Genomic DNA, 20313 nt, shown 5'->3' on the forward strand with positions numbered 1-20313 from the left:
AACCGCCTTCTGGAAAAGCTTCACAAGTACGTCGGTACGCAAATGCGTTTTGTGACACAAGTGACGGTACGCATTTCAGATTGTTGCCGCGCATGCGTACTTGCGTACCAGTTATGTGCACCCATAGATATATATAAACACTAGATGGCTCATGGGAGATTTTCCAGCATAGCTCACCGGCCGCCATCTTGCTACAGTTAACAGCTACTCTGGTACACGCTATGGTAGCTGATGTAAGGTGAGTGATCTGCACAAAAATAATCTTGACTCGCTGAAATCTTGACTGATTTACAAACGGTTTGGTTTATTATAAACATTATTAGCATGGCTATGATACAGGATGCTTGGACATGTTAAAATTGCAGCTTTTCTTTGTGTATGTGGTTGTATTTATTAGCTGGCTAATAAGAGGCTGTGACGGCCCCTACACATGGCGGCGTGCATTGTCGCTTGCCGCCGGCGGGGGGGGCTGAAACTCGACCAACCACCAATCACATGAATCTCCCGCCCCAGACACACAAGCACGCTGTTTGATTGGCTAGAGCTTGTACTGGCATATGATTCGATTGGCTGACGCCTCCATCGAGGCGGGAAAAGTCGAACATTGCTCTACTTTTGCAGCGAGCACCGCGAGAGAAGCTACGCTTTGCTCCCACAATGCAGTTCGGCGAATCGTGACGTCACCCCATTCAAAGTGAATGGGCAGAAGCGTTGAAGCGGCAACGCACATCGCCGTGTGTAGGGGCTGTGAGTGACACCTAGTATTACAAAGTTGACCTAGCAACTTTACACCAGTGGGAGAGGCAGAACTGCTCTTTCTTTTCAACATAACTTAAGTTACACATGATTTCTTCCAAGTGGTTAGGCTTGTTAAAAACATCTTACATTTTAGATCCATTATGATACAGGAAATTGCTGGCTTTGTGTTTACAGAAGTACCTGACTATGCCGGACTTTTGTGCAGCCTACGGATGCTCTAATCGCCGCAGTCTGCACACAAGAACCCGTGGAATCACCTTTCACGTGTAAGATATGACAATATTATGACTATAATTAGGATAATCGTTAATTACTTAGTGGATGTATGTACATTACACAGGATCAGTGGGGCTATGTGAGATAATAGTATTGCACGATTGATGTTGACCCAGCCTCATTAGAATATGTTGCTACCATTTCTTTACACAATTATTTAATGTTTCTTTTGGACATCTTTTTTATAACTCTTAGTGTGGTTGTCTTATTCTTAAAGTATACAATACATACATACATACATACATACATACATACATACATACATACATATATACATACAATTACCCCAAAAATATGATAATTTCGTTGTGTATTTCTGTCCTTACCCTTAATGTTAAAGGAAAGAAGGGAGGACAATGTTGACAATCATTTATATATCTGGCTACCTTTCTCATGTTTTTAAGGTTTCCCAAAACCGGAGAGAGGAGGAGGCAGTGGGAAGTTGCCCTAAGAAGGGACGGTTTTGTTTCCTGTGGCAGTGATCACTTCAGGAGTGAGGACTTTGACAGGACGGGGCAGACTGTCCGGCTTAAAGATGGTGTTGTGCCAACAGTATTCAATTTCCCAGCTCATCTTCAAAGGGTATGTGTATCATTGGCCTACAAGAATTCAAGGTGTATAAGATTGATATATAAATATGTGATTAAATGTCACACTTTAGTTTTTCTTTCTGCAAGTTTAGGAATAAATAATGTGTTGTGTATTACAACACATTTTAAACACTCGCAACAAGAAGCACAACCATTTCTAGAAGAGCGGAAGATGAACCTCAGCCTAATGTTGTGAGTATTCTGAATGTGACCAAGACCAGAGAGATGGTCATTGATTTCAGGAGGGTGAGGACGTCTCCTCTACCCCTGTGCATTCTGGGAGAGGATGTGGCTGTTATGGAGGACTACAAATACCTGGGAATGCACTTAGACAACGGACTGAACTGGAGGATCAACACTGACACTGTGCACAAGAAGGGGATGAGCAGACTATTTTCTGAGGAAGCTGAGATCCTTCCACGTGTTCAGCAAGATGCTGGAGATCTTCTACCGGTCTGTTGTGGCCAGAGCACTCTTCTTTGCTGCGGTCTGCTGGGGGGGCATCATCAGAGCTGGTGCCACCAGCAGGATCAATAAACTGATCAGGAAAGCTTGGTCTGCCATCGGCATCAAGCTGGACCCCTTTGAAGCTGTGGTGGAGAGGAGGANTTGCAGCCCCTTTTTAAGAGATTTGGGCATGGAGGAAAATAGAGAGGGTTGTGTTTTCTGACACTTGGTGAGTTCCCTGGAACACCGGGGACACATATTCATGTATAAAATATGTACAAAAGTGCATTTTGCATGATAGGTCACCTTTAAATGTGTTAGCTGTCACAAATGATTTACACTTTAGAATGAATAAATCGCAGATATTGAGGAACAAACATGGTGTGTCTATTAAATGTGAAAACAGCAATGTGCTTTCTCACCTTGTTGCCTTATGTTCATTTGAAAGCTGTTTATGCTAATCTCAAGTTGGTTGGAGGCAGATACATAGATAGAATTTGTATACATTTCAATTAGTTTGGAGACATTTGACATGGTGTTTTGACAGAGTACTACAATGTTAAACTAATTAACATTGATGACTTAAACTAAAATGCACATGTCTTGTCTGCACTGGGGATATATATTTTAGGATGGAAGTGCCATGAATATAAATGAACCACCATGGGCTGATGACTCAGCAGATTTGCAAGAATGCCTTGTGCTTCCATATTGTAACTTTGACATCAGCTCATTGCCTTTGTTGCACACTTCATCTTCCTCTGCCTTCCTTCCCTTCTGCCACACAACTCAAACACATAAAGCCTTGAGGACCAGTGGGTACATTTAGATGGATTTATTAGCAGAAATTGAATATTAAAACATAACTTTAACAGGGAATAATCACCTGTACTTTATAATCGTTGTGTTTTCTTAAGCTTAGAATGAGCCCTTCATATCTATATGGGGAGTTGTTCCTCTTCCTTTGGCCTTTCACATTTGTATTTTACTTATAAGCCACCTTATGTTCTCTGCATGCTTGTAAAGAGATGGTTAAATGTAGGGGTATTTAATTGGTTAAAACCTCTTCCCTATATTCCACTAAATATTCAGTGCACCTTCAAAATGGTGTATGTTTGTTTAGTTTTTAGTCAGTCTCTAAATAGCTTCTGGCTGGCACATACTGTATCAATGTTGACAACAGATGATTATTCTGTCAGCAAAGAGGTCATTGAAGGTTTATAACAGCTCTATTAAATCCAATAACTCTGGCTGCCATCAGTGTTCTTTAATGCCAGCATCATAAGCAAGCTGTGTGGCCAGACGTCAGATTCAAGTTTAGTATCGAGAATTTAAAAGCAACACAAGTTTCCCCTGAATAAACCCCACCAGAAAAATACATAGCGGAAGTGAGGCAGAACTCTGGGTCCCCTAAAAAAATAATTTCTGTGAAGTGGAAAGACAACATTTGATTCCAGGCTTTGGGTGCAAAGCCGGCAACAACAGGGAGGCTGAGGTATCACTCATAAAGTATGCCATCCGCTGACAAAGACGAGTGTCTGTTTTTAGCTGCAGCGAGCTCGTTTGCAAGCTCGACTCAGGGAATTGTGTCTCCTTTTGCTGAGAAGCTTTGTGGCACTCTGGGGACTGAAAATAGGGACACGGCAACAAGAAAAGAGCGACTGTAAGAGACTGAGAGGGAAACAGTCAGAAAGGGAGGAAAACTGATGGGAGGAAAGAAGCAGCTTGGACCGTCTCAGCACTAACAAAGAAGAAAAAGAAAGCTTCATCCAATAATTATATCTTCTCGTATAGTATGTACATATACCCTGGGATGCCACTGTGAACCTAGCAGTAGGGATTATAAGACATGTGTCCCAGTGTAATAGCACAAAGGGAAGAGGAGGGTGTGCTGGTTAAAAATGTGGAGCAGCAGAACATGAAGGCATCATAACTAATCCAACAAGAACTAGAGGATTGTTGCCAACCTCTCCTTTTTATTTTGTATTGAAAAAAACGTGAGGAACAGTTTCAAGCATGAAATATCAAAGAACAGCCTCTGTGATATGGAGGTGTGATGTCAAGCAGATCAGCTCAGGAAGGCTGCCGACTCAAATCTCTGAGTAGTTCTTTCTGTCCAAAGAACACAACATTTCCTTTTTGTTAAAGCGTCTGAAAGAGCAATATGGAAACGATGTGATGGGAAACACCTGAGATGACCCTACAGCAAATGATCACCTTAATCTGCAGCTTCACTCATTTATCTTTAGCCTCTTAAACAGAAGAGGAGCTCATTCTGAAACAGAGTCCATGGCCGTTTCTCAATCGCGAGGAAACTGGCTTCCAAGCCAATATTTCAAGGATGCTATGTCATCGAGTGCCGCCAGCATACTTGGAGTTCCACCGAGGCCGCGTCCTTGGTTTGGGGGTAATTTCGAGGCTGCACATGGGTAGACTTCGCGTCCTTCAAATCCCCACAATTCTTTGCGCATGGACCGATTTCCCCAAATCTGTTGCGGAAAATGTAAGGCGGGGGCCTCTCATATGACGCACAAGAGTGGAACAGGCTAGCAAGTGTGCAGGTGTGCGTCATATGAGAGGCCCCCGCCTTACATTTTCCGCAACAGATTTGGGGAAATCGGTCCATGCGCAAAGAATTGTGGGGATTTGAAGGACGCGAAGTNCGGAGACTCGAGAGTTGACTTGAGAGTTGACTTGAGAGGGATCTTGAGAGGGATCTTGAGAGGGATCTTGAGAGGAAACTTGAACGGAGACTTGAGAGGGGACTTGAGAAGGAAGTCGAGAGGTGACTTGAGAGGTGACTCGAGAGGGGACTTGAGAGGGAACTCGAGAGGAGACTTGAGAGGTGACTCGAGAGTTGACTTGGAGCCGGAAACATGACTGCTGGGGCCGGCACTGGAGCCGGAATCATGGCTGCTAGGACCGGTACCTGAGTATGAGCTGGCTTCCTGACCTTGCGTCTTTTAGAGGTCTTTTGGAGACTCCGTGGACCACCAAACGCCAGGCCGGATCCCAGGAAAGGGTCAGAGAATGGAGGCTGGCTCTCAGGGCTACGAGAAAAAACTCTTAGAAACTCAGGCAATGAGCTTCTCAACCCTGGCATGTTGTCCACCTCCATTTGTGCCTTTTTGAGGACAGCCTCTTTGTCCCTTTTCGTCGAGGTTCTACTCCACTCGGCATAACACCGAAGAGTGTACTCTAGGGAGAACAAGTCCAAATCAAAATAAAATTCTGCTGGGTCCATTTTGGTCTGTTACGGTTCGTGAAGGAAGCAGGACCCAAATGCAGATTTAAACTGAAAATTCCTTTATTTCAAGGCTATGATATCCACAACGACAAAACAGAACACTCACCGCAGAACTAGTCATGGTACAAGACGAACCGACAAAGACAGACAGAAAACCCAGAACTTAAATACACAAAAGACTAATCACACAACAAGACACAGGTGAGGAGGGAGGAGGAAACACAGGGGCCACAGGTGAACACAATCAGACAATCAGGGAGGGAAAGCAGACAGACAGCAACAGGCAAGACAGGAGGTGACACTTTACAAAATAAAACAGGAAACAAAAGACAAGACGAAACACAACACCGACAGATCGTGACAGCTGTGGCTTAACGCTTAAACCTATGTATCTCGTGGATAAAAAAGTCTTCTAATTTACCTCTTGGTGAATTTCCCAAAATGTCGAAAGAAAAATATATTAAACTGTCAAAACATAACATGGGAATATGGAAGTAAAGCGTAAGTAGGTCAATGCTGTATTATGCCATGTACTCTAGTGGTTCACTCAGTTCCTTTTGTATTACCGTACATCATTATCTTGCATTTTTAAATACCTGCTGTGACAACCGATCAACCTGTTGAAACAATAAAAGATACACTTTATGGCCTCCCACGCATTCTAATGAAGCCTTTGTGACCCGTCTTCTCTGAATCCTTCCAGCTGTGTCGTGTCGCCAGCTGGACGGGACGCAGGCCGACATCAACGAGTGTCTGAAATTTGCCAAGGCCATGCCATCCATCACTCAGCACTGCCAGCTCCCCTGCCAGGACGACTGCCAGCTAACCAACTGGTCCAAGTTCTCGTCCTGCACAGCTGACTGCGTGGGGGTCCGCACCAGAAAGAGGGCATTGATAGGTGAGAACAAAGAGTGGCATTGCACCAAATGGGCTTTTGTTCTGAACCCTTTTGGGACGGGATTATTACCTGCAATGTAGTTTAAGTGTTGGTGAGGTACCAGGCAGTAAAGTTGTCGGGCAATTCTCCAAGAGACGAGCAGTAAAGTTAAACATAATGTCGTAAATCTTTTCCGGTAGTTCTTGCCAGGTAATGCTCCAGTGGGATTGAAGCAACAAATCTGAAATAACTCCTCAGCCTTTGTTTTCCATCAGGGCGTTCCCAGACAGTTGCCTTGTGCATCACAGTTATAAAGCAAAATGACAGGAGTGCAGCAAAGCATTAAGAGGTTACTGTGGGGGGAGAAAGTCAAGTTTAAAATGGGAAAAAGTGGATTTGGAAAGCTTTTATTTTCCCCTGATTTGATGCATTATTTTGACCCATTCTACCAAGTATAAAAGAGCAAAGAGGTCATGGCATGCATTGAAGGACTCTTTGAAGAGGTTGTATCATTGTTCTTCGCTTTGAACCAGGGAGAGGATGTGGATTTTAAGGATCAATTCAGAGTCCTACAGCTTTGGGGAATGGGTCTTTTTAAAGGTGGCGTATGTGGTTTACTCTTTCAAAGCAGAGCAATAATTCCCTTCCCTTTCTCAAGTTACTATTTTACTCCTAAATGTGTAACTTTAATCTCAGAGAATATTTGACTTTTCTTCCCGTAAATATGCAAGTTATTGTCTGAATATTTCCATTTCCCCCAAAACAGTAAATATTGTTTTTCTACCTCCAATGGACCTTAAAATATGTTGTATTATTCTCTTTTATACACATACATTCCCCTCAAAATGAAAAGTAAATGTGGATCATTTGGAGTAAAGTATACTGTATACTTTTATGCTGCCTGTTGCTCACGAGGAGCTTTACAGACAGATTAAAGCATGATTCACAGCAGTTAGCAGCTTGGATGCAATAACCAACAAACAGCTGTGGTCCTCATGCAGGATAAACTTAGCAAATTTTAGCTGTAATTTTATTAATGCAACAAACAAAAAGCATTAAAGCAATACAGTCAAACGTACAGCCCCCTGTATTCATTTGCACATGGTAAGGATGCGTTAGCCCTATCTTCCTATTTGCATGTGAAACTACTAGTTTTGCTTGTTCTATGATTAATAATGCTTGACATGTTGTTAAAAATATTCAAGTTGTCTCAGTAAAAGAGCACTCTGCTTGAAACAATTTTGCCAGTGTAATCTATCATCAGGAGTTGCTGTCTCACTGTTGATGTATCCCACACGAATCAGGGGACAGCAACTCCTGTGTCACCCAGCCTTTTCTCAGTGACTACACTATCCAAACTTTCCCACAGGCTTTAAAAGTACGCTTAAATATGGTGAGACTCAAAGTCATTTCGACCAAAAAGAGACAGAAATCCAACAACACCAGCAGACGTGTGGAGTCACCTCTCCCAAAGCGATTCCTTCATCTCTGTCATCTCTGTCCTCAGGGAGGAGCAAGAAGAAAGACAAGTGCAAAAACACGCAAATGTACCCTTTGAGTGAGACCCAGTACTGTCCGTGTGACAAGTACAATGCCCAGCCGGTGGGGAACTGGTCCGACTGCATCCTGCCTGAGGGGGGGAGAGTGGAGAGCCTCCTGGGGATGAAGGTGCAGGGAGACATCAAGGAGTGTGGGCAGGGGTACCGCTACCAGGCCATGGTGTGCTACGACCAGGACAACCGGCTGGTGGAGACCCTGCGCTGCAACAGTCACGGTCAGTATTTAAACCTATATGTGTGTGGGTATTTGTTTCAGGTAACATCACAGAGTTAGTTGTTTTTTAATGTGGCCATGCTGATTGTTTTGGTTTCATATGTTTTAGAGCAATCTACCTCTAGCACCTACTTCCACCCACTTGCATGGAGGTTAAAACCTCTATGGATGATCTGAACTTAGAAGATCTTCAATAGAATGCCTGACAATAAAGTTAATTTGTTCAGGTTTTTACAAACTGTCGCTCTGAGCCTGCTCTATACCATGTGGAAAAATTGATGGTTTGTGGCTCTCGGAGCATAGAAGAATTTGGTCTGTTTTTTTACGTTTTTGAAAAGGACAATGCATTTTTTAAACATCTTTGAAAATATGATAAAAAAATAGAATAAGCCAGAAAGGAATATTTTACATGTGATGATGAACACACTTTTTCTCTTATCCAAACACTTTTTTCATGAAGCAGAAAATAAAGGAAATGTAGAGCTTTTCATCCGCATTAATCCACACCACTCATACACAGCTGAAAGTGAACATGAAAATAAAGATGAAACCGTAAAATTACAAACAGGGATGAATGAGAGAAATGGCTACATATCACTAGAAGTCGGCATCACAGAGAATGTCAAACATTTTACGTATGGCATGACCCTAAATGATGGAAGCAGATCTTAGAGGAAACTGCCTTTAAGCACACAAGTACACAAAAGTTACTAAATTGTGTTTTCCCTCTCCAGCATTGACTACTTGGTTCCAGCTGAGAAATATTCTGTAGAGCAACAGATGCAAGAATAACTGTTTATTCAGATAAACATTTATCTGAGGTGAAGGATTTTGTCTGTGCACATATGCAGTCCCCCTCCTATGGAGGTTAGGGTCCTATTTCAGATACAGGATTTCACATTAGGAGGATTTTTTCTGGCACACTCCTGTCACAATCATTTGTCTCTTCGTTTTTAAAGGTCTTATCTAAGATCCAAAATACTTCAAGCGAAGAATCCTGGCTCAGAAACTCGTTGTGAAATTGCTGTGAAATAGAATGCGGGAGATGTTCAAATGAATACATCAGTGTTGTGCATATACAAACAAGGTTTTAGTTTCTTGTGTGAGTCACAGATTCAGATATGCGACGGTTAATCTGGGTGTGGGTGTGACAAGGGCATGTCGTAAGGATGGGGTGTGTGTGTGGTGGTTTGTGTGTTTTGCAGCCACTGAGTATTGGTACACCTATGTGAATGTTTGTGTGTGTGTTTGTGTGCATCCATGCGTTCATCTTCAAGCACCAATGAGCTAAGAACAAAATAAATGTTCCTTGAGGTGCACAGAAAAACAAAAACACATTCATGAGGCTTGGCGTAGCTACATGTGAATCTCAAAGACATCATGAAATCTCTCCTTTATCATCCTATCTAATTCAGTCGCTCTTCCTCCATTCTCTCCTTCTCTCTCAGCCATCATCACTTTTAATCTTGATAGGGGAAGAGACGTGGTCTTTCCAAGACTCTGTTGCTGACACAATGCCCTCGGCTGTGATGTCGATCAGGCAAACTGTGCCACTGTTATCTCTGTATTCCACAGACCACCATATCACCAGGAAACAAGGGGATTATCATTAAAAGTGAACGTTGATCCAAGCTTTGTGGTATTTCTCACTTCCCAGATTGCCTGGTTCCTCTATAAAAAGGAGCAGATATTATAAATAAAGATCACACTGCATGCTGTTCAGAACAATTCTCAAGACATTATTTCTCTTATTCAGCGTTTGTGCAGTTTACTAGAAACAATTTAAAACACTATATATATTACTGTACTGTAAACGTTTAAAGTCAAGCTTGACTGCAGCTACACGATAATAAGCAACACAAGAAGGCTGTAACATCCAAATGACACTTTCCTGATTCGCTTAGTCCACAGTAATAATTACAATCAGCCACAAGAAGATCTAATTAGTGTGTTGTCATGTTCAATATAATCAAGGGATAGGGGGGGGCTTTTAATAAAGGCTACTTTATTCAATAATTATAGGCCCATCTCTAAATTGTCAGTTCTGGCCAAGGTTCTTGAAAGCCTAGTGAGTGAGCAGGTAAAGGTGTTTTTAAGTAACAACGACTTACTATGTAAACATCAGTCAGGTTGCAGAAAGCAACATAGCACCATCACTGCGACAATGAAAGTGGTGAATTATATTGTAGGTATCTTTGACAAAAAGCAGAGTTGTGCAGCTCTGTTTATTGATCTTTCCAAAGCTTTCGATACCGTCGATCATCAAATCCTGAAGCAGAGGCTGGCCAGTATTGGCATATCCAGCCATGCAGTGGGGTGGTTTGTGAACTACCTCTCTGAAGGTCCCAATGTGTTCAGTTTGATGGGCTCACTTGGTGGTTAAACATTACAAATGGTGTACCACAAGGTTCTGTTTTAGGTCCATTATTATTCTCCATCTACTGTATATCAACAGCTTAGGTCAAAATGTGGATGGAGCAACTTTACATTTCTATGCGGACGATACCGTGATGTACTGTGCAGGTCCCTCCATTAAGGAGGCTGTTGGTAAATTACAGGCTTTTATTAATATTATCCAGACTCAGCTCTCTGAGCTTAAGGGTTAAGCTTAAGCTTCATAAAACTAAGGTAAAGCTATTTTCAAAAGCCAAAAAGACACCGGAGACCACCCATTTGTTACGTCCCCACTCAGGTCTAGGGGACCTGGAGACAATAACCTACAACCGATAAAAAATGAGGGAGTCAGCGTAACAGTTGACAAAAGGTTTATTATGTGTAAACCCAGATCCGAACAGACATATAATTGAATCACTCTGTTGGTGAGGAGGAGTCAAAGGATTGTGCCAAACAAAAGAAACAAGCATAACAAAACCAGGCCTATCTCTACATCTACCCTTTGAAAGCAAAACTCAAACAAAACAACCCTCACTAACTAAAATACAAAGAATTGACAAAACAATATACAGGGGTGGCAACAATCCGCTAACCTAGTGTGTCTAAACATTAGTTAGCTGCGTGGTGAGAAATGTACAGGGTACCCCAGACTTACCTGATATTGTTACTACGCCAGGAAAAGTACTTGAAGTGGTTGCCTGTTATAAATACCTTGGTATCTGGCTTGACGATTGTCTCTCTTTTAAACCTCAGGTCAATAAAGCTAATGGGGAAGCTAGGTTTCTTTTTCAGAAACTAGTCCTGTTTCTCGCTTGAGGCCAGGAAAAGGCTAGTCTCTGTGAACTTTTTTTTTACGAGTAAAGCAACAGACTTACAAGCATTTCCTTTAAAAATGATTTCTTCTGAAAAAGAAAAAACAATTTAAAAAGATGATTCTATCAAAACCTTTTTTTATACTTCATAAGTCTGAAGTCATAAACACAGGAAGCATTATAGATTAGAAAATGGATCATCAGTATATATATATCTCAAATGTTTTACCCGCCCTTCAGGGCTTCCGTAGAAATGTCATGCTGTAGTTGGGGAAGACCTTAGAACAGGTCTCCTTCTATGTCCTATATATTTGACATTACTCATAAAGTTCCTTTAATGATGACTCTAAGTGACCTGTAATCTTTGACCTTTACCATGACTCTATATTACAGGATGGCTCAGAGGCCTTGGTCTCATGCTAGCAGGGTGGGGTAGAGGAGGAGGGGTGCACGTTGCAGGCACTCTGGGGAGTCACAGAGCCCTTAAAGCTTAAGGGCAAGCATCTTGCTGAGGACCTGTGAACTTGAGCAGAATTGCAGAGAACAGATTTGCTGGTGCGTGACGACCTGTATTTGTCACGAGAGGAGAAACACACTGAGAGCCGGTGCCATATAATTGATCTTATGCTATTTGAGTGTTACAGCATATAGGCAGTGTGCTGTGAAGCTCTAAGCTAAGCTCAGTGTGTGTTATGGTTAGTGATGTTAGAAATGTACATCAAAGGGTCCTTTGGGGCCTATGGGGATTCCTTCTTATTCCTCTACGCTCCATGTTGAGCTTCTATAGCTATTTTCCGAACGCCCAGGGATTAGGCTACCCCCGTTGCCTTGGAGATGATTGTGATGCAGGGGGTGTAACGGGTCAAAAATCAGTTACCGTGGATGATTCCTGGAGCCAAAAAGGTTTGAGTACAGCTTCTCCGACCACCCACCCATAGAGCGGATAACATTTGGTTTCAGAGGCCAACGCTGTGGTGACTTTATTCCTGGTTGAATGGCTAGAAATAAATGGTGGCTGGATATACCCTCAGGGGGTCCTCAGTGACACCCTGGGGCCCATGAGGCTAGTTGATCCTTACAAATGAAATAACAGAGAGAAACAAAAAGGGATTTTCCAACCAATATTATCTACTGTACACTAGGTACAAACATCATTTCAGCTGATTACATGTATAACCTCATGTACATTTATATCGGTTCAAAACCTAAGAAGTATGTTGATCTAATTGATATCAGTATGTATTATTGTATTAGTTGTTTAAATTACTGTTGGAAAATGTAGTTTGTTTATTTCAGTTTTTCTTTTCTTTTGTCTTTGTGTTCGTTTCTATGTCTGCGTTGGACTGTTGTATTTTGTGTTTTTATTTCCTAAAGCCCTAACCAGAGACTCATTCATTTAGTTTAGTAGATACATAACTTGATAAAATAAGGTCAATATTTTTCACAAGCATTAAAGAAACTGTAGCATTGCAGTTCACACGTGATCTTTTATAGATTACAGACAAAAATGCATAGCAAGGTAAGATAACCTTTATTGTCCCCCCAATTTCGTCAAATGTAAACAAACCATGTCAAAAGAAAACACAAACAACTGCTACAAACCTGAAAGTCTTTTCTTTTATTGAAACATTGTGTTTAAAATGCATGCGATTCAAGAAGTTATTAATCTTCAGGAATTTTAGCAAATAAGCCAGTGTGCAGGTGATAATTAGTTTTAAGGTACAAGAAATGCCAGGGTTCTTGCATGTGCAAAAAGAAACAAAGCATTGCCTTGCTTTAAATAAAGGTAAAGTTCAAATAAAGCCATTGTTTGTATGTTTGTTTATGTTCCAGCTAAATGTTAATAGCTCTCAGTTACAGTATTGTAAGAAAGCCTATCTTCCTCCAGAGGTATTTCAGTTTATATCCTAATTATCTCTGGGAGCTTCAAGAGAGGGCTGCGCCGGGAAACTGTTAACATTTCAGGTGTCAGCAGTTACAACTGCTTTGGGGATAACAACAAGAGCTTTCACCAGGTTGACTTCTAAAGGTGAAAAGAGGTGATCTCCTACCTGGACTCAACCCAAAAGCCCCAGTGAGAGCTTGGCAAGACCTCTAACAAGTTTATATCTGTTGAAGGTTGAGGTGGGCAGCTCTTTATAGTACTTAAAAGTGACAGTGTCAGTGATTTACGATGACTGAACATGACTTGAAGACTTACAGTGAGAGGTCAAAGGTCATGAAGCTTATTTCGGAGGCCAGGCTGTAGTCAGCAAAGTGTTGATGTGGAGACGCTGATCGAGGGCAGCAGAGCGTAAGGAGGTCAGGCAGAAGTGTGAGTGCATGTGAATGGACGGATGTGATCATTATGTCGCTGCGCATTTAGTTTGTGTGAAAGTGCTACCAGGACTTTACTGGATTAAGTATGGACATTTTTTATTTTTTAATCATATTAGCTTTAAAAAAATATACTGCTCATTTTTGGGTCAGCATCACCCTGCAACTGTCCTCTTCAGATGAGCCAAATTCCATCCGTGTTTTTAAGCTCTGTTCAACCAGAAGCACCTCCTCTAGCAGCACAGGAAGAAAAACAGAACACTTATAAGAGTTTGCTCAAATGTACCCACACTCATTAATTCTAAGGTTTCTTACATAACTTCATTTTAATAGTACATCTTAATTAACCTAATTTATTATTTAACTCATTTTCCTTTATCAAAAAGTTATAAGGGCTTTTGTTATCAGACTATAATTAAAACTTTTGGCTGTTACTCAAATAAACTTTCTGACACCTTCTCAACAGTAGCTTTAATAACACTCCCACACCAACACAGCCAAATGTGTTGTATGTATTTAACTATGTATATATTTATTTGAATGCAGTGTTCTTTTCCATCTGAACATTGCCTGGCATGTTTTCTAGGTTGAACAAGTGAAACACATTTTTCACATATTAGGGATGTGTTTTTTACAGGCCTTCATTATCCGCTTACTAACAAGAAGAAAAAAGATGACTTCTGAATGCTAGTGTTTTTTGGTCCGTCACTCTTTCAAATATAATTATTACAAGATATGTCATTTGTTTTATATCAGCAGACAGGTTATCTTTTTGTTTTCATTCAGAAATAGAATGATTCTGGCTTTCTGTGGGGTGAGTCTGGTTAGTCTCTGAGACCCGCGGCGAGAAAACCTGCTCAGCTGGTGCCGAGGAACGGAGAGATAGCATCTCGCTAGAGTGGCCAGCCTCAGGAAGTGCATATGATTACATTTCCACCAGTCAAGAGGATTAGCATTCAATGAGAGGGGATTTCCATAGGTGTCCACCACTGCCTTTGGGTCAATAGCTTGTTAAGGGCAACATTTATGGCATAGCAGTGACCGTGTTTTACGACTCCAGCCTCAGCGGCAGGCACCGCTCATCACCTCGCCCCATAGTGTTTTATAGTTACATTTGATTTATTACTATGTAAAAAAAAAATGAATTGGTCCATATTTTCATTGTAGGTTCAAGGTCATTCTGTTAAATATTATCCATATTGTATATACATTGACAAAATAGATTTGTAAGGACTTACAAGCTTCTTTTGGATTCGTTTTAATTTTAGATTTAATATCGTTGTGGCACGTGTGTTCTTAGCAGAGCGATCAGTCAAGGTGGCACCACATTTCTCTCTGAAGAGCAAAGCAGTCTGAAAGAGCCAACATGAGAAAGAATCGTATTCCCTTCATGAATTTTCTCAGCCATGTCTGTTTACTACAGCGACTTTTACCCAGCAATTGCAAAAACTATTTCACAAGAGGGAAAATGTTGTTATGGACTCAACTTCAGGTTCATGTAGATGATCTTTTAAACATATTTAACTGAACCTTGGCCTGTGTGCAGTGGGGAAGGGAGAAGTCAAGAGATGGTGGGACATGAAACATGAGTAACAGGCGGAGGGAGATTCTTAAAACCGGCCCTGCTGACATGTCCTGACCCTGTGAGCCGAGGGAAAATAGATTGAAATAATGAAGCTCACTGACAGGCCCAAGCACTCGCCCAAGATATTTAGGCTTTTATATAACAGCCAATATATTTGCTCCTCTGAATGTGGACCCTGTTTTCATTCCACCGGGCTCAAAATCAATAAGTGCATTTAGATTGTATTATTGTTTGCTCTTACAGCTGGATGTTTTCCCCATCTAGCATTTAAAGAGTTTTTGGGACTTTTTAGTTGGATTGAAAAGAAAAACAGATCTTTGGGAATTACTGTAGGATGAATGTTGTTTTATACTGGATAATCAAAACAAATGTCTCTTTTCTCCAGGAGGCTGAGATTCTGCTTGTGTGATACAGAGAGAACAAAGGTTTTCTTTCAAAGTGTTCCTTCTTACGGTTCATTTTCTGGTGAATGCGTTTCGTCTATGAAATTAATAATTACAGACTACAGTACCATGTCTAGTCATTCATTAAAAAAGACTGCAAAGCTGTTATTTTATGCTTCAGTTTTTCTCTTGTGTTGAACAATCACCCATTTGACTCTCCAGGTCACACCACATGCATATTCAGTTATTGCTAAACACTTCCTGTTTTTGTATTTGTTCAGGTTATATCGAGGAAGCGTGCATAATCCCCTGTCCCTCAGACTGTAAACTCAGCGAATGGTCCAACTGGTCAAGATGCAGCAAGTCCTGCGGCAGCGGGGTCAAAGTTCGCTCCAAATGGCTTCGAGAGAAACCTTACAACGGGGGCCGGCCGTGTCCCAAACTGGACCACATCAACCAGGTACTGAAACTCCAGCTCAGTTTTGTAATCGGAATTGGTGGCTGAGCAGGAGAATGAGATATAACCCCAATCTTTAATATTTATGAACTCTGCTACAATATATTTTTACCTATAACAAGTGGGTTACACATTATCCGAAACCCATACTGGAGAGAAAGAGGGAGAAAGAAATGAATTATTAATTAATAGCACACTTCCCCTCATTATCGCTGCACTCATTTTTTGCCGAGCAGCAACAGTGCAAAGAGGAATGGATGCTATAAATGGATCCTATCCACCGTATTATTGCTCAAATGTGTGCAAATGGATTCCTTAAGGTTTCCGTGATTTGCAACTCTGAAATGCTTTCCAGGTCTGTGAGTATCAGCAGATGCAGATTAAGGTTGTGTTGATTGTGTGTGTGTGTATGTGTGAGTAGTGTGTATCTGCTCAGTTCAGGTTTTTTCCTGCAAAGGCTTACGTACATAATGTAACCATTTTTTTAAGTTATCATATTCTCTGCACTATATGAACAGTTGGCATTGCTCATTAATCCATCTATCTCCTTTTAATCCACCCTAATGCTCGCTGGATTTGACTCACTGCTACAGGCCCAGGTAAGAGCTGCTTTCCTTAGCTATCTGTAAATTTAGTCACAGATGTGAAATGTCACTGATGTCGCTGGGTCACTGACAGATGGTTGTAAACAGTCGCAATATCCTCACTGTAAGTAAACAAGGAACTATCAGATTAGAGTGTTATGTATTCAGACCTTTCTCTGAGGCAAAGCTGCTCCGGGGGCAGAAATAATCTTGTTGGAGTTAAACCTCGGATAGCCATAGCCAAGCCAAATAATTACTGTCTATAAGGCAAAACTTAAGTGACACACTTACAGGGCTAAGAGGAAATATTTATAGAAATATATATTAAAGAAGCCACTATTTTTCATGAGAATTATATTATAGCCATCAGTTGGCTAAACCAAGAAGTAGAACTATTATTCTGACATATTTGACTTGCTGCTCTGTATACTTGAAGTCATATTAAGCACATGTTAAGCACCGTAATAAGGTAATTCTGTCCCCAGGTGTACGAGGTGGTGCCGTGCCAGAGCGACTGTAATCAGTATGTGTGGGTGGCCGAGCCATGGAGCGTGTGGAAGGTCAGCAACGTGGACTTAAAAGAGAACTGCGGCGAGGGCGTCCAGACCAGAAAAGTCCGGTATCTATCGAGCTGCATGTCCTGCTACATGTCTGCATTGTTTATATAATAGATACATAACCACTATATGTACTGTGTTTCAGTGCTGCTAACTATTAGCTGATTTGCTGGTTCAGTCATCTAAATTCTCTAAAGTATTGCTTTTTTAGTAAACGTTCTAGAATAATTAGCATGTCAAATGTAAAGCAGGGCTTGGACATTGATCAGTCAGAATAAGCAATATGAAGACGCTATCGTCGGGAAATTAAATTAGCACTTTTAAGTACACTTTTTAATATTTAACCAGACAAGCGTAATTTATAGATTAATATACAAGCAGTTACAAACTGTCAAATTAAAACAACTATTTTGTGTTTTAGAAAAAAGTATTTATTTTCTAAATTGGACAAGAAGGTTCTGGGTTAATCTGTCTGACACGGTTCAGCTGACAGTCAACAACGACATCCTGCCAAATCCTTTCGGGTGGAACACAAACCTTTTGGATGTTATGCTGCACATGCCAAATCATGCACTGTAATTAGACTATATTAGACTGACAGGGCTGTATGTAATTAGATGGTTTGTGGGGCTGACAGACCAAACAAAGTGGTTCTGTAAAAGTAGATGGTTAAAAAGACAAACGCACCATATATAATGATTACGCCTTTTGTATTATCAAGACTCATTTCTTGTTGTGATTTTTGGTGGCTGATACATGTTCACAGTGAGTATCATGTGACCTTTTCAGTGAATAAACTGGCACTCTTAGTCTGTATTCAGTTTGTCTGCTGGATAATAAAGTCTGTAATATAGATATAGATTTTTTATTAAATGTGGCTGAGGCAGTAAAGGAAAACTAGGTTTCGGATGCAAATAAAATGACCTTTTTTGTACTGCATCCATCTCATCGATCTCAATCTATGCGTATTTTCTGTGTTTACATTGATCCTCTTCACCCAGTAGAGTCTGTGTTGCTGTGACAGATGTTTTTTTGTGTTTGTTAAATCGACCTCCGTCACCATGAGGGACGAACCCCATTACTTCATCTACTTGCCATTTCTATGTCCAGTTAAAACATAACGTCTAACTATGTTGTTCTGTGGAGCCATCAGTATCTAAAATGCAGTGTTTTTCCTCCAATCCCACAGGTGCATGCTCAACACAATAGACGGGCCGTCGGAGTCGGTGGAGGACTACCTGTGTGACCCTGAAGAGATGCCCCTGGGGGCCCGGGAGAGCCGGCTGCCCTGCCCAGAGGACTGCGTGCTGAATGACTGGGGCAGCTGGAGCCGCTGCAGCCTGGTGAGAGCTGAACTCAGATCAGAGAGCAGCAGCTCAGCTGTCTGCCACAGATATGGGAACATCAGTGTTCTGTGAAGCCCACTAAGATTTATCTTGGTATCTATTTTTGTCAGAAATATTCTCTCTAAGGCTCAAGGAATTCAAAGCGTACCAGCACTGTATCATTTTGAGCAGTGTGTGAATCTTAGTCAACAGGTTATTTATCGTCCACCAAAAGAGGAATAAAAGAGATTTATGAACTGGGAAGCAGGAGCAAAATGGCTTATGTATCACCTATATTACACTGTGCTCACTGTGCATTCAGCAGGGGAGGAATATGATTTATGATAAAGACTCAGAACTCCTGTGCAGGTTTTCAGATTTACATTTTGTGACACAGGCACTATCCTCTTTACATTAGCAGTGATGAAGTGGCAAAACAAAAAGGTGGCTAAAATATTCCAGCTTGCTCGGATCGTTATTTGGCAGACAACCACAAACAGTGAAGTTATATATATTCAGAAAACTACTAGATATTCAGGTCGTACACTTTCATTTTAGACAAAAGGTTGACAGACTAAATGAGTACAGTATCAGAATGTATCTCCTTTTTAATCAAAAACTAAGAGTCCCTTTCCAACTTGCTGTAGAATATGAAGACTACAGCATGTAAGCATTCTTTGCTTTTCCTTTCACAAAAACATGTTAGGCATCAAAACATCCTTTTCAGCTCCTCTGCTTGAGACAACTCTGATTCTTGGTAAAAAGAAAACCATTTAAATGCTCCTGTGTCTCCTGCTGTTCTCTCAGCAGCACCTTGGCCATTGTTAATCACACCCCATTTGTTTCCAAAGTACTTGACACACCGACTTCCCACAATTCCATCCTCGTACTGGAGTCTCCAGTGGCCCCAGCAGGGACCCTTACATGTTTTATTCATCGTGCCTGCAATGAAGTTATTGAAAAGGCTGTCATTTTCGCCTCCAACTGTCTTCCTGCAAGCAATGACCGTGTAGAAACTGGTTTATGATTCCAGCACAGTATCGGTTTCAGCTCTGCTGTCCTTTCCTGCTGGAGAGACATTGAATTCCTTATTCTGGGAATGCCAGGAGAGAGAAGGACCTTTATTTATATTTAGAAATACAAAGAGAAACATCCCTTCAGGGTCAAAGCTTATGCCGACAGTTTATTTCAAATACAAATGAAAAATAATCTAGCACTTGGCAAATTCCCACAGTTATCTCCTTTTATGTGCCTCTGATATAAACATCAGTGTAGCAAGATCTCTGCTTAGTTCCAATTCAAAGATGTTTCTTTATTCCTTGCAATGTTGACTGCTCAGAAATGTCTGCATTTTATGAAACAGTTTTTAATATGAGGTCTCTGTTGCAGCCATGCACCAGAACCAACAGTCGAGTGCGGATGGCATACACGCTACGTTCTCCCAGTGTCGGGAGGGAGTGTCCCGACACGAGTGACAATGAGCCCTGCAGCCTGAACCTCAACTGTTTCAACTACTTCTACAACATCACAGGTACGGGACATGTAAAATGACTGCTCTGTGCTCATAAAGGTGCAGTCGGCAGTATTCACTTCTCTCTGTAGGGTCATCAAACCTGTTTTGTTTGTGGCAGACGAGCTACTGTACGTGCTCTGTATGTTTTCAATGGAGTGTGTTTTAGGGCTGCTGCCATGGGATTGCAAGGATGTATGTATTTGGTACTCTGTGAGCATCACTGCAAACATGGGCCGTTTCTCAATCGCGAGGATGCTTGCTTGATAGCACATGTCTTCCGAGTCACTTCAGTAACATTCAGTCTATAAGTGTTGCAACCATTGACCGGGTGTTACGTAAAGGACAAAAATAAATGTCTTAAAGTTGTTTAAGGGCCCAGGAGCTCTTGAACCACAACTAATTACAAGACAAAGCTTTG

At 41.3% G+C, this 20313-nt stretch overlaps 1 protein-coding gene across 1 annotated transcript in view; it reads left to right on the plus strand.

The window, feature by feature from the left end:
* The first annotated feature begins 1850 nt into the window (after nt 1–1850).
* Nucleotides 1851–20313, plus strand: part of LOC104968073 (thrombospondin type-1 domain-containing protein 7A-like) — a 28707-nt gene continuing 10244 nt past the window's right edge. The window contains exons 1-8 of the mRNA XM_010797630.1: nt 1851–2078; nt 5040–5094; nt 6023–6217; nt 7704–7970; nt 15741–15920; nt 16981–17119; nt 18247–18400; nt 19772–19924. Of these exons, the coding sequence (XP_010795932.1) occupies nt 1851–2078; nt 5040–5094; nt 6023–6217; nt 7704–7970; nt 15741–15920; nt 16981–17119; nt 18247–18400; nt 19772–19924 (1371 nt within the window). The remainder of the gene's footprint in view (nt 2079–5039; nt 5095–6022; nt 6218–7703; nt 7971–15740; nt 15921–16980; nt 17120–18246; nt 18401–19771; nt 19925–20313) is intronic.

This window comes from Notothenia coriiceps, unplaced genomic scaffold (assembly GCF_000735185.1).
Source record: "Notothenia coriiceps isolate Sejong01 unplaced genomic scaffold, NC01 NC01_scaffold00038207, whole genome shotgun sequence".
NCBI classification, from domain to species: domain Eukaryota; kingdom Metazoa; phylum Chordata; class Actinopteri; order Perciformes; family Nototheniidae; genus Notothenia; species Notothenia coriiceps.